We start from the raw sequence: 15571 nt of genomic DNA on the forward strand, positions 1-15571 counted from the left end.
GTTACGTGTTACTGATGCAAAGTCATCTCGGGTGAAGGTAAAACAAGAATACTGACCATTTTTGATTGGCCCAATTTAACCTTGGTGACCTTCTTTATGAGTATGAGCATGCATCTGTTTAATTTATGGTTTTGCGACAATGCAGTGGTGTTACCCATCTGTATTAGCCTGAATACAAACATTGGTTATATACGAGAAATATGATTTTAAATGCGCAGCTGGTGCATCTACTTGATCTCGATATTTGTATTCTTATGGTGTTTATATATCTCAACTTGTACGATTCGCTCGTGTATGTAACAATGTATTAGATTTTAGCGAGAGAAATTTATGTATTACTGAAAAATTATTACACCAGGGTTTTCGATATCACAAACTGGTCAAAACATTTACTAAATTTTATCACCGGTATAAGGAAATAATTCGTAAATATAACTCAACATGCAGACATCTTATACGTTCAGGTATTTCACATCCAAAATTTTATGGAAATATTCTTTATAAAGCACAAAAATGTCAGTATTCTCCTCAGAAACTAACAAAACCTTTAAATAGACTTATTAAAAGGGGATATAGTTACGATACTGTTGTCAGGTCATTAAAAATTGCATATTTTGGCTTTAACATTGATTCACTGATAGGGTCTTTGCATCGGAACTAAACACATTTATTTCTAAAAAAACAGTTGTTGGCATGACACGGGTTATGTTCTTCTCATATATTTTATGATAGTATGATACTAAACCCCTAACGGGAGGGATTGTACCTGATATTCATATGATGAAGACATAATCTTTCAATCAGTTTAATTGAGGTCTGGAGCTGGCATGTCAGTTAACTGCTAGTAGTCTGTTGTTATTTATGTATTATTGTCATTTTATTTATTTTCTTTTGTTACATCTTTTGACATCAGACTCGGACTTCTCTTGAACTGAATTTTAATGTGCGTATTGTTATTGTTTTACTTTTCTACATTGGCTAGAGGTATAGGGGGAGGGTTGAGATCTCATAAACATGTTTAACCCCGCCGCAATTTTGCGCCTGTCCCAAGTCAGGAGCCTCTGGCCTTTGTTAGTCTTGTATGATTTTAAATTTTAGTTTCTTGTGTATAATTCGGAGTTTAGTATGACGTCCATTATCACTGTACTATTATGCATATTTTAGGGGCCAGCTGAAGGACACCTACGGGTGCGGGAATTCTCGCTACATTGAAGACCCATTGGTTGCCTTCGGCTGTTGTTTGCTCTATGGTCGGGTGGTTGTCGCTTTGACATATTCACCATTTCCTTTCTCAATTTTATTCCATTTGATTTAATAACAATGTTGGTGGACTGAAATTTTCCCAGATATAGATGACATGGCAGTAAGTGTTTAAACCCTGGTTGTAATTACTTTGATATTGTGTCAGCAGTTAGCTGCAGGGACTATTGTTCAGTTTCGTAAAGGCTTTACACAGATAAAACAAAATGTTATCAATATTCATGACATAAAAGCTTTTTTTTCAATCAATAATTTGCAGAGCTGAAAAGTCCTCTTCCCTCATAAAAAGATTTTGTGAAGAAATGATTCATTTTAAACATATCACTTCACACCACTGGGTCGATGCCACTGCTGGTGGACGTTTCGTCGCCGAGGGTATCACCAGCCCTGTAGTCAACATTTCGGTGTTGACATGAATTCATATCAATAATGTGGTCATTTTTTATAACTTTTAAACTTTGAATTTTTTTGAAAACTAAGGATTTTCTTATCCCAGGCATAGATTACCTTAGCCGTATTTGGCACAACTTTTTGGAATTTTGGATCCTTAATGCTCTTCAATATTTTTACTTGTTTGGCTTTTAAATATTTTGATATGAGCGTCACTGATGAATCTTATGTAGACGAAACGCGCGTCTGGCGTACTAAATTATAATTCTGGTACCTTTGATAAGTATTAACACCACTGGGTCGATGCCACTGCTGGTGGACGTTTCGTCCACGAGGGTATCACCAGCCCAGTAGTCAACATTTTGGTATTGACATCAATATCAATAATGTGGATTTTTTTAAAATTTCCTGTTTTTAAAACTGTGAATTTTTCTGAAAACTAAGGATTTTCTTATCCCAGGTATAGATTACTTTAGCCGTATTTGGCACAACGTTTTGGAATTTTGGATCCTCAATGCTCTTTAATTTTGTACTTGTTTGGCTTTTAAATATTTTGATATGAGCGTCACTGATGAGTCTTACACGCGTGTCTGGCGTACTAAATTATAATCCTGGTACCTTTGATAACTGTTTACCTTAAATGTTTCTACCTACTTGTAAAATACTTGTCATAAAAACAGAACATCCATTTAGAATTGCAATAATCAAAGGTGTAAGGCGCTGTTCCCTGAAAGGAAAATAAACTGATCTACAACTTCTTTACAAAATGAAATATATGACTTATACACATTTTAAGGTAAAAGTCTAAAAGAAGGACGAAAGATACCAGAGGGACAGTCAAACTCATAAATCGTAAATAAACTGAAACGCTAAGGCTAAAAATGAAAAAGACAGACAAACAATAGTACACATGAAACAACATAGAAAACTAAAGAATAAACAACACAAACAAGACCTAAATTAATCTAAGGTCAACTTTACTTGAGGAGTTGAAACCTTAGTTTTTTTAATTTCTTAATTTAATAAAAGACAATTTGAGAAAGATTAGTTGTAAATCAGGTCAGTGCCAAAGTACTGTAAGAAATGTTCAATCGGGAACACATAGTTAGATCTATGCGTCTAGAAATACTATATATTATTCATATATATAAGTTTTCCACGTTTTATCAAATACTAGTATTTCAATTGAAATATAGCAAAAGCCAGTATGAACACTATGTATTCGTTTTAGATACATTATATATGTATGATTAACTTACCTACAACCAAGGAATACTGGTTTCTCACCGGGTGCAGTACATTCAGATTCCATTTTAAGACTGTTCACATGTGCCATTGATCGGACCGTAGCAGCAACATACCAAGGCAGACCAAAGAATGAGCACACCACAAGGCAAAACGTTGTTATTGTCAAATCTAAATGGTAACCACAACCTTTCTATAAATAAAAGAAATCGTTGTAAATTTTGCATGTTTATATCTGTATTAGTTTACTCCTCATGCCCACTGCAGACACCACAGCTGTAACATACTACCTTCCATATAGAAACAATCAATATTTCAAACGTATAAATAGTAATGAAAACACATAACAAAAAAAATAGATGGTTATCACATCAAGTTCTTCTTCTTCTTTTAGATATAACAAATGAAGTAACACACTGTTTGTGCAAAATTAGTTCGTTATGCTGCTTTTGGAACAAGTTTCTTTCGTACCAAACTAATCCCCCTTGATCAGACATATCATAAAATGACGTCACACACTATTTATGAACGATGCAGACAAGATCATGAAAAAGTCGAATGATATTCGGAGAAAACCAACATTTGTCATCTCATCTAGATACGTTTATGTTTATTTTGACATATATAAGTAAAGTTTCTTATAGTTAAAAATGTTTAGCTGAAAATTAGGGAAATATTTTATGGTTAATGAGGGGTTTTCAATTTTATACACACTTTTTTAATTATTTAATGCAATTCTATGTTTCATGACTATGATACACAGAAAGTTGAGACAACTCAAACCCAGATGCGTTGTTAAAATGAAATGTTAATGGAACAACAAAGAACAACTTTAAGCAAAGCTGTGATTCCTTGTTCGAGTATGACTATAATATTTTTAACGTGTGTTTTAGGTTTTTGCTGAACATTTTGGCCACGAGCATCACTAAAGACGCTATATTTGTCGGAATGATCATCGGCATGGATGCAGTGACATTGGTACCGTTTAATGTAACAACACAGTCATTTGCTTGTGAGTTGTTCGGGGGGTATTTGCAACATCGTAGCTGTTGTGGTCCTTGTAATTTTATATTTTTGACAATTTTGTATTTTGGAATAGTATCTTCTATGATCATTATGTATGCCAAATATTTGAGAGCCGAGGATGTATAAAAACGAAACAGTTGAAGATTTTTGTGTTATTAAAATTTGTTGTTACAAAATGATAGAAATTATTATAAATTAAGGAATGTATCTCCCTCATGCAAAGCTCTGATTCCTTTCACGGATTTAGCTATACCTTTTGGACCTTTTGGATTATAGTTCTGCATCTTTTATATAAGCTTTTGATTTCAAATATTTTGGCCACGAGCATCACTGAAGAGACATGTATTGTCGAAATGCGCATCTGGTGCAATAAAATTGGTACCGTTAATTTTATTGAAGACCTGTATGACAAAAACAGGACTAAATCAATTTAAGGTCAACTTTACTTGAGGAGTTGACACCTTAGTTTTTTTTTTTTTAATTTAAAATTTAATAAAGGACAATTTGAGAAAGATTAGTTACAAATAATGTCAATACAGTAGTACTGTAAAACAAATTCAAACGGGAACACACAATTAGATCTATGCATCGAGAAATACTAGATATTATTCATATTCTATATAAAGTAAACAAAAGCATATTAGTAGACATATTAGAAAATATATATGTATACATGATATTAAACATATTAGATATATGCAGCAATATTCTATGCGATTAATTCGATGACACTATGAAACATAATTATTACATACGTTCTAAAATGCCACACTTTTACTTACAATTATTTCAGCTGGAATATGAAATAATGGACCTATAATGTATAAAAGTAACCTAATCATTTAGTTCATATTTCTTTTTTTTTTAGTTTGTGTATTATTACCCAATGCAAGACATTGGTTATTGATCATCTGGCCTTGCAATAATAATACACATGGCACCTTTAAAGCAGTGAAATATAATGAAAATATTTGTTCCATCAATAAATGTTTCCAAAATTAAAAAAAAAACACGAATTGAGAAATTTCTTTAAGTACACAATGATTAAAAGACAATCATAGATTGAGATATATGACCATTAATATGACCATTAAGTTTTAATTTTAAGTTAAAAAAATATAAAGCAGAGTAAGAAAATTTCTTTATTCTAGCTGAAAATTATGTTGCCTTACCAAATCAAAATTAATATTCCATATCTACGGAAAATACTTAAATTTCTAAAGCATACTACAAATCGTTGTGATTGGTTTAAAACGTCATAAACCATGGGAAATTACCCAATGATGTAACATTGTTTTCATTTTTGGGGTACTTGGGTACGAGGAGTAATATTAACCATGGATCATTAATTGTTCAAAGAGTAAGAACGAAATGAATGGAATATGGTTGAACAAAATAATGCAACTCAAGTTCAAACAATAAAGAATATTATCTAACCTAGCATGGAATCTTACCTTCAGTTTGTTTTCTTTTCTATTAATGATGACAGCTGTTATTTGTTGGTCCATAAAGATCAGAATCACAGCCACTAACGCTGGCAAAGCTGTAGCTATCCACACCCACCATGGGTTGTGGGCACTGTATGGACTTATGAACCATGGTCTATCTGGCCGGGAAGGCTGCAGAAAATTAAAATCATTTTTTGTATTAAGGAAGATTGAGGTCTAGGTTTAAAACGACAGAATTTGATAAACTTGAGGTTTCCTTTTAAAACAAAACAAAATAAATTTATATATTTAGAGAAATATTTTAGTGTGCTTATCTTATATATCTTGCGTTATTAGGTCAAGTAAAAAACAAATGAATCAATCTAAAATATTATGTTATCATAAAGATCTAGACTGATTGTTTACTGCTACTCCACAATCCAAGATGACAGAAGATATCTTTTCTACCTTTAAATTGGGACAACAGTAAGTTGCTATAGATAGATTTATTTTTCTGGAAGAAGAATATGCTCTGATCATATCACAATAGATCTGAAATCGTTTTTTACTGACAAGTTTGAACAAACCTGGATTGTATTTGGTACCATTAGCTTTGGAGTTGGAACACCAAGAAGTACATCAAGTAAAACCATTGAACAAATAGAAATGAAAACTGCAAAATCTCCAATTGTTTGACGTACCTGAAATCAAATCAGCTTAAATTTTATATTGAAAGTTATTTAAAATACTCGAAGTAAATAACTACAGGTATCTCGTTTAGAATGAAAAGTTTTAATAGTCTCCTTTATGCTTCTTTTATTGGCTAGATATTTGAAACGGATTCAAGACTTTGGGACATCGGTTAACTATTGTTGTCTCTTATAATTCTGATGTCTATGATGAGCCTTTTTTGAAACGATTCAAACAATAACTATGTACAAAGTCTAGAAATAAAATGTCAAACAATTAAATAAATTAAAACCACGAAACATTTACTTGCACAATATAGGTTAATCACAGTCATTTTCAGAAATAAGATTTACAATCTGTATTCTGCATTTTAAATAAATAAATGAAAGAGTAAGAGTTCATCGTCTGTATTGAAATGATTTATTATTGATTTTTTTGGTAATAAATGCAATTAATAAAGATTGACAAATACAATGTGATGGAAATGCACTAAGAAAACCCAGGATATTTAAATCATTAATCAAAAAGTTCAATTGTTTATGGCTGTATGTGGTAAAATTAATTTGAAGATTTAAAGTTATCTCTCTTTGATTAAAGTATATTCAGTGTACACTGTAAACTGACTATGACTAAATAAGGTAATTCAAACATTTAGTTTTATTATCTTTTTTTTTTTTTTTTATCAAAGGCGATTATTTGCAGGTTTTCTAACTTTATTGCCTATTACCTAATTTGTGGTTTGACTTTAATTCAATAAAATTTCATTGGTCCATATTCTTATTACAACAGGCTATCATTTATACTTGGTATTATTTTTAATTATGGAATTTGCCTAATTTCCTGTTCTTGAAATTTTTAATAAGTTCCATGTTTACTTGATATTATAATGTTTTGAGCGGTTCATAACACTTTCCATACAATGTATTTTGTATAGATAGAGATGTGCACGGCACAGTACATTCTATTGAAAATGTACTTAGTCTACCTTCTTTGAAATAGAAAGTGTTGTGAACAGCACAGAACATTTAAGTACATAAGAAACATAGAATTTATTAAAAATATCAATCACAAAATATTACGCAAATTCCATTTTTTTCAATTCAAAATAATTCCATGTTGAAAAAAATAGCTTGTTTTACATTTAATCGAAGGCATTTAAACGTATCTTTGTAAACAAATCTGTATAATCCTAGACACTGGCTTAGACGTTTCAATTATTTTATCAAACAAGAGAAAATATGTCTCTTAATATGATTTGAGCATAATGCTTTCATTATATTTGACTCAACTTTACGTTGTTTTGTCTATTCTCTCTCTACAACTTTGCAATTATGATTATGATTTGAAACTGTTTTGTTTCCAGTGCCAGTGGCGAATAATCTGAGTATTATATAGACGGAATATGCGTCTGGTGTGTCAAAACATAACACTGATATCTTGAATGACTTTAGTAAACATAAAGTTAAAAGAACTCACAACTGTTGGGAAGAATGTACTTTTCTTCATGTTCACCAATGCCCATGCAACACCGAATGTTCCAACACCAATAATAAACGACAAGAAAAATACATTGTCATGATAGACTGTAGTATCACAGCCAGAACCTTCCAGAACACCTCCTAGTCTGGCACAATCTTTTCTTTGTACGTTGGTCCAGTTTGTAATTGTATCCGTGGTTGAATTGAAGGCATAAGTAGTCAATGGCACTGTGGTCATATTATAGACACTTGATTGATTACTTGGGACACAGAAACATGTATAATCCAATGGAATTTCTGGATGGGTATTAAACGGATGTGTGTCAGCTATTGAGAATATTTTCTTGAAGGATTCCACTATGAAAATAATTGCAATTAGACAAGCAAAACTTTCCTCTGTGAATCTTGTTATGTATCGGACTAATGCACTTAAGTCAAATGCAACAATGATCAGTAAAAACAAAGCTGACCACAGTCCTACCAGACATCGAAATGGTAGAAAGTCCCAGTCACTGTCTCTAAAAGAAAAGACGATGTAAAAGAAAAACACATGTGGATAATTATTTTCAAATAGTTTTTTACATTGTCATTTTAGATAGTTGATGAGGAGCATTATTAATCATAATTCAGAATCCCAGATCTGGCTTGATGAATTGGAAACTGTTGGAATGGCACTTACCCTTAACGCAAATAAAAAAGGTTTCTGTCAAGATAATAATGTTTTGCATAAGTTGAGATAGTATTTTGAAAAGACACATTTTGTAATACAAAACGACCAGTAAGGGCAAGATTCTTAGAAAAGCTTATACTGTAAGTAAATAATTCGTTCGCTTTATTGTAATCATAACTTGTATATGAAACCAATGCGTTTCTAATATGAAATCGCATTCGTAAGTCTTTCAAAAAAATTCGAGACAAGATTTGAAATATTAAGATTCTGCATACCGACACATTGTGTACAATATAATTTCCAACACAAGTACAGGTCCGGTACTACCCATTATAATCAATGGCTGTCCACCAAACAATGCAAAAACCAGATTCACAAATGCAACAGCTACAATACATTCCATTGTTCCCTGTAAACGAAATAAATAATAGATAATCTGAGGGAAAATGATATATCAAACCATTGTACGAATTTTTCGTATATGTCTATTTATAAAAAAAGTCATAAATCCGGGTACAAACTAAAACCGAGGGAAACTTTACAATTGTCAGTCATCTTTCAGACTCACTGAATGAATAAACTAAATATGGGTTAAAAGTCGATGAAACAGCAATTCAAAGATTATGCCAAAAGTGTGATAGAACCTAATTTTTCTGTTAAAATGTTTTGCTGAATCTTTTGCTGAAAGGGGGGGGGGAGAATTTATATACTCTTACTTTTCAATTTTGTAAAATATATGTATTTTTTTTATTTTTTTTTGTGATTTATTAAACCGTTTCTTCTTTTTTTACATTAGTTTGCTTTATAAGTGTCACGTACCATGTAGTGTTGTGTTGATTGTCCTAGTAAAGCTCCAAATGTAATGTTAGGTGTTAGTGTGGCTAGATACATAAAAAGAACAGCACCGAGACACTGTATGTGAAAACCATCTTTGAAGTCACTGATGTAGAATGGAACCTTTCGTTTTATGTCTTCAATCAGACCACCAAATAATCTGTACAAATGTAAAATAAGAATCTGAATATAATTTTGTGATATAATTAACCTTTGAAAAATAACCTTACTTTTCACTAGAATATCTAAACTAGTTTTTAATAAAAATAATAAAGTAACACATATAGTGTTAATTCTTTGAGAAAAGTTTGGTCTAATCTGTCTCTTTAATATTGTAAATTGCAATTTGGAATCTTACTTTTTATTCATTTATTAAAAAAACAAAAACAAAGGGACCAACCACAAAAATATAAAATTTAAAGATCTTTAACAAATTCTAGATAAGAACACTTTACAAATATTATCTACCTTCCAGTGCGTACTAGTGTAGGATCACTGTGTTCCTCTTCAGCGATTGATTCAAACCGCCTTCGTCCCTCCTGTGTGATAGAGGGAACTTTATAAGATAAGAGCAGTGACATTAATAACAAAATATTCAGGGAACTAGAAAAAAAAAGTTTAACCCTAATACAATCACAGATTAAAACAGTTTCTGATAATTTAATTATCACAAAAATAATATGCAGCATAGAAGAAGTTATATTTCTTTTCATTTGTATATACTTGAGAAAGAAATTATTATAATAAAAATAATTTATAAATTACAGACCTGAGATGGTACTTTCGTCGGCGGTTCTAAACGTATTTCTGGATCCCATTGGCCAGGAGGAAGAACTGTTGTTTGATCTAGAAATTCGTCAAATCCGTGCATTATATCTTCCCTTGATTTTGCTTTGTATGCAACCTCACTGAAAATCTGCAGATTGATACAAAAATTCAATGTTTAACTTACAAGAGATCTCTTAGTTTTTTAATCTTCAAATGATTTTGATATTTTACTGATTCTAACCGTTGACGATACATATTTTTTTAATTAGTTGATATTGAATTCGAGCAAGGTTTCAGTAACTGAGAGTGCTCTTAGATCGGGATTTTTGGTCTTTTGTTTTTTATGTTTGTTTTTGAGTATTTGTGCTTTGTGTGCAGATCTAATGAGTCAAATCATTTCCGTTTATACTAATACAGCTGGTTTTTTAGACCGTTGATTTTTTTCTTTTGCATTGCTCAACATTTTGTCATTTCGGGAATTTTTTATAACTGACTTTACGGTATGGGTATAACTTCTGATTGAGGGACGTACCAGTGACACAAAGTTGCCTAAATCAACTTTTTAAAACATTTCCATTTGACCAGCTCCATTTTGCATCGAAAACAAACTTTAATATATAACTGCACAAGTCAAACTTTTAATGACATTTATCTTTCTTACCAATAGAAAAGATACTGTTTCGGATTCGGATATCAATTTGTCCTATCATTCAGTTTTTAGTTAAGTTTTGTTTGAAGTGGGGATGGCACGGATAAGCTCTTTTTCCAATCTTGCTTTTTTGTAATATTTTCCCACTTCCCACTTTTTCTCTTCTTTTTTCCCAGATTCAACTTGTTTACCCGCTTTATCCCAGATACCAAAAAACGTGGCATACCGGTTTTGTTCTCGAAGAGGTTTATTTTTCAATGCATTTTGTTTCAACCTGAAGGTGATTCAAATGTTCCCTATTTGCAAAGAGATGTCATAACTATTAATCTTCTGTGATTTACAATTCCCTATTGCTCCATTGCTTTTCTTTTCGCTTCTCTTCATTTATTGCATACTCATTACCTTTTAGTTCCGGTTGACTACTTTCAATAAATGTTTGAAGCTGACAATGTGTCCTGTGCTGTCTGTCGTTAATGAAGATGTTCGTTTGTATTCTTCGGTTTTCATGCTGTATTGACTATTATATTATTCATTTGTGCGTTTCTCTATTTTGCATGTTCTCGGATGTGTTATCCTTTATTTCTGCCGCATAGCATTGTCATTTTAGCAATGTTTTAACATTGCAATATAAGCGGGAGGTTTGGCTTGTCTTAAAACCAGGTTCAACCCACTATTTTTTCTTAAAATGTCCTGTACCATTTCAGGAATATTTAAGCTGTTATCAAATAGTACTTTTCTATGTATGTTCGCGTCTGTTTTTGTTGCACTTCAGTGTTTCTGTTGTTTCTGTTTTCCTCTTATAGTTGATGTGTTTCCCTCAGTTTAAGTTTATAACCCGATTTCTTTCAATCATTTTAAGTATTTTGAATAGCGGTATACTACTGTTGCTTTTATTGTAAATAACTGTAAATATTAGGTAATATGAAAACATTAACAATCAAAATCTTTCATTTTCTTACCACATCAACCATCATATTTGACATTGCTCTTCCAATTGCAAAAATGTGACCTGGTTCCCCGACTGGACTAAGATGAAGGAAAATAAATCGCGTTGGTAATGGTACTTCTGTCAAATCACCAATAGCTCGGGGTTTATCTAATCGAATGAAAGCTGTGATTGGTTCCTTCAAATCTTCTATTTCACCAACCCATACATTAGCGACTTGTGCTCCTTCAGGAATCTTTTTCATAAAAGGCTTATTAAGCTGAAGAGAGAATAAAAAGTTTGATCATAATTTCTGACTGACAGCATAACAAAAACGTCGACAATTAAAAGTTTCCAAGATACTAGTGATCATTAAAAAGTAAAATCACAAAAATACCGAACTTAGAGGAAAATCTAATCGGAAAGTAATGTTTTGTCAAACGTGGCTGGTATTTATTTGTTCATTTTTTCTCTGCAAAACTGACTAGTTTCTAATATACCGTACAAATCTAAATATACGTGCTTCATGTTGTTAGAAAAGTTCTATTTGGGGAAGGTTTCTGTGTCATATTTTGCTTCAAAGAATTCCTAGAAAAAGAAATAATTATAATATAATAGAAAAACAAATTTTGCTTCCATCTAAGAATGAAAATACTTACCTTGATAAGAGGCGATGATTCCGGAAGATGTCCGTTTGTTTCACCTCTTCCTTCCGCGTGTTGTCTTGCTTTCATTTTAGCAAAATCCGCCGCACTGCTGGCTAAAAAATACACATAAATATGCAAAGACTTGTCTACTATTATAAACAACATTGATTTAGTTCATACAAAATATATAATCTTTATCTAAATATTTCAGTATAGTTAATACAATCCATTATTTTTTGCAAGTTGTTTATTTATCAAATCATTTGGCAAAATCAAAAGCACCAACACAGCTAACGAATGGAAAACAACTGTGATTCATGCATTTCTGCATGTAGAAATAGTGGATTAAAACTGGTTTTTTTAGCTAGATAGACCTCTCACTTGCATGACAGTCGCGCGTTGAATTACAATATATTAACAACAATGTGTAAGCTAAAACAAACCAAAAACATAGGTAAAAAAATCAAAAATTATGATGAACGTAAACCCCTAAATTACCGGGTCCCTATAATGACTTGGGACAGGCAAATATATAATGTGTCGGGATTAACAAATAAACTCATCATAGATACCAGGATTGAAATTGTATTTACTTTATCGAAAATGATATGGATTTCTAAAAAAAGATCAAAAGATGTCATGCCTTACTTTTTGGCATGCTGCATTGCGTGATTATATTGCCTCCAGAATCAGCTGTTGAGATACGTCTTCGTTTTAAATGAGGATGTACATGACGCGCTAACAACGATGATCTAATTAGAGATTTGGTATTTTCTGTTATTGTTTTGTTCTTTGATAGTTCTTCGATGATAAGATCTGAAAATTTGAAAAATATATTAGTTTAAATATGTCTTGGTATATTGAGGTAAACAATGAAAACGAAACTTTATAACTTTCATGCGTCCGACGCGGTTATCTGTGTTTATCAGGAGCACTCAAAACCTAACTTTGAAAGTCAATGATGTAAAAGAACCGAAACAATTAAACAGCGATATGACAAAAAGGAATATACAAATAATTGCCAAACCCATCTAAGGTAAAATTTGCTTGAGGAAGTTGAAACCGGCTAATTGTTTTAATAATCTATAAAATAAACGAGAACATTTACCAATCATCGATACAAAAGATTTTTTTCGGGAGGAACACTGAATTCAATTCATATTTGGAAGTATGCGAACTTTGTGCACTAAAACAATCCATGAACAACTGTTGCTGAGCGGCGTCCTTTTGTTTGGGCTTGATATATAACTATAGATCGTCCAGAATGATTGGAGAACTTAGACAAAATACATTTGTGCAAGTATCCATAGTCTATTCGTAATTTACAATAAAACTCTTGATGTGGGGTGTCCTTTAATTGGGTTTAATGTTTCAATAAGCAAGAACGTCCGTTCTGATTTTAAATCTAAGATCCATAGTGAAATTGAAGCTCATAAAAATATATTAACAAAAAAAGAACCCGAACTTTAGAGTAAGTACAAAAAGCTGGAAGTCATTAAAACCTGACAAAACCAATAACGCTGGACTGTATCAACCAACGTATCACATTCTTACTCACTCGATAAGTTTAATCAAAAGATTACACTGTCAGAACAACCAGCGCTCCTTCATATGATTCTCAGATGTTATCTCAGCATGTGCAATAGTTCAGTGCTATGTATCATTGTAAACATTTATGTAACGTCTTACCAGCTAACTGAGGAATGTTTGTGACATCTGCATCTAGTACCAAGGCTCCTCCGAACATTTGTGTTCTTAACTCCAATACATTATGTAGTGTTACAGAAGCCACGTGTGGTTTCGACCAACGTTTGCCATTCTCCTCGACATCCTCTTCGTATTTTACCCATCTGAAATAGCAAATACATAAATAGAATACAAAACAAAATTACTAGGACTTTCCTCTAATTAAAACCGATATCCTAGCAGCATGTGTTATAAAATTAGTGTAACCTTAAACGAACAATTCAAGGAATCCTGTTAGAGCGAAGTTTGTGTAAATATATATATATTTATATATCATCGACCAAGTAATAAAAAACCTTTTCAACTTAAGTCTAATCATCGCAAAATAATTTTCCAGAAAATGGTCATAGCTGGAGCACGCACTGTAGCGGTAACAGGCTTCATAGCTGGAGCACGCACTGTAGCGGTAACAGGCTTCATATCTGGAGCACGCACTGTAGCGGTAACAGGCTTAGATTGAAAGCAAGTTATTCTTTACAGCCTTCACATATATGTCAAATTGGTGTATCATGGTATTTTATCCATGTAAAATGCAAGTGTATAGAAATTGAACATAGGCAATATTTTTGTACTATTTTTTGTACTAGATTTATGCGACGGGGGTGGTTCTATTAGTTAAGTTAATTTTTTTTTAGTGTTATTCCTTTATTTTATGTAATACCTGGCAGATTCTCGCCAAATAACTTCTTCGTCTTTTTTTGTTAAAGTGTCTAACTGACAGAAAACAACGTGTGTTTCGTCATCATTTTTTGTAAGTAGACCCTGGATAAACTCGGTAACTGCTAGACTACCTGAAGAAAAGAAAAAACATTTACATTGTTTAACATTTGTATATAATTGCCATACTGCTGGAGCAGATTGGAATTAATATTGCATATTTTTGCTATTAGATAAGTGAAGAAGGTAGAAAGGAGCTATCAAAAAACAAGTCGAAGAAAAACGGACAAAATCATTGTAAAAAATTACGAAAAAAAAAAACCCAGACAAAACCATTGTAGTAATTGACGAAACAAAACCCACACAATACCATTGTAAAAAATGACGGAAAAAAACCCAGACAAAACCATTGTAAAAAAATGACGGATAAAAAAACAGACAAAACCATTGTAAAAAAGGACAAAAAACAGCAGACACAACCATTGAAAAAAAAACGTCGAAAAAAAAACAACATCATTGAAAAAAACCAGATAATATAATGCAACAAAACGTTGAAATAACCACACATAATCATTGTAAAAACGTCGAAAAAATACACATACAATACCATGGCCAAAAGAAAACCAAGAAGAACAGATTATTCCATTGTCAAAAGAAAACGATGAAAAGACATACAACAGGCCACACAGCATATTTCGGTTTTCTTAACAAATGAAAAGTCTTATCTACTAAAACCTGAAACAGTAAATACATCAACAAATAAAATAAAAAGTATTTTTAACAGTACTGAAAATTAAAGCAAAAAAGAAATGCCAACATCATTTAAACAAATTAAGGGGTTAAATCACTATTAAAGAGACCCAGTTTACAACCACATTTTTAAGTTGCTAGATATAAACTAATCCTCTGAGACATTGATCTATGTTATGATGGAACAGATCATCTACTGACAATATAAGATAAAAGGTTTTAAATATGTAACACGTCACATGTTTATCTTGACAACTCTTACGTAAGAGTTACCGTACATCGATTGTGGATTTGTTTTCAATGATAAAAAAAATCCCATGACCTGAATTGTATACAGAATGAGGTCAATGAAATTTTAAGTAACAACCAAAACTCGCATTCCTATACGGACAATCTTTGAATACCATGA

At 31.9% G+C, this 15571-nt stretch overlaps 1 protein-coding gene across 3 annotated transcripts in view; it reads right to left on the bottom strand.

The window, feature by feature from the left end:
• Window positions 1-15571, bottom strand: part of LOC143079343 (electroneutral sodium bicarbonate exchanger 1-like) — a 50609-nt gene that overhangs the window by 5888 nt on the left and 29150 nt on the right. For all 3 annotated transcript variants that reach the window (XM_076254600.1, XM_076254599.1, XM_076254602.1), the window contains exons 3-16: window positions 14417-14546; window positions 13699-13859; window positions 12658-12825; window positions 12022-12122; window positions 11397-11642; window positions 9790-9936; window positions 9489-9559; window positions 9006-9180; window positions 8462-8595; window positions 7515-8034; window positions 5936-6049; window positions 5376-5540; window positions 2910-3088; window positions 2305-2377 (exon numbers count right to left, since the gene is read on the bottom strand). In XM_076254600.1, coding sequence (XP_076110715.1) covers window positions 2305-2377; window positions 2910-3088; window positions 5376-5540; window positions 5936-6049; window positions 7515-8034; window positions 8462-8595; window positions 9006-9180; window positions 9489-9559; window positions 9790-9936; window positions 11397-11642; window positions 12022-12122; window positions 12658-12825; window positions 13699-13859; window positions 14417-14546 — 2384 coding nt within the window. The remainder of the gene's footprint in view (window positions 1-2304; window positions 2378-2909; window positions 3089-5375; window positions 5541-5935; window positions 6050-7514; window positions 8035-8461; window positions 8596-9005; window positions 9181-9488; window positions 9560-9789; window positions 9937-11396; window positions 11643-12021; window positions 12123-12657; window positions 12826-13698; window positions 13860-14416; window positions 14547-15571) is intronic.

Source organism: Mytilus galloprovincialis, chromosome 6 (assembly GCF_965363235.1).
Source record: "Mytilus galloprovincialis chromosome 6, xbMytGall1.hap1.1, whole genome shotgun sequence".
In the NCBI taxonomy this organism is placed as follows: Eukaryota; Metazoa; Mollusca; class Bivalvia; order Mytilida; family Mytilidae; genus Mytilus; species Mytilus galloprovincialis.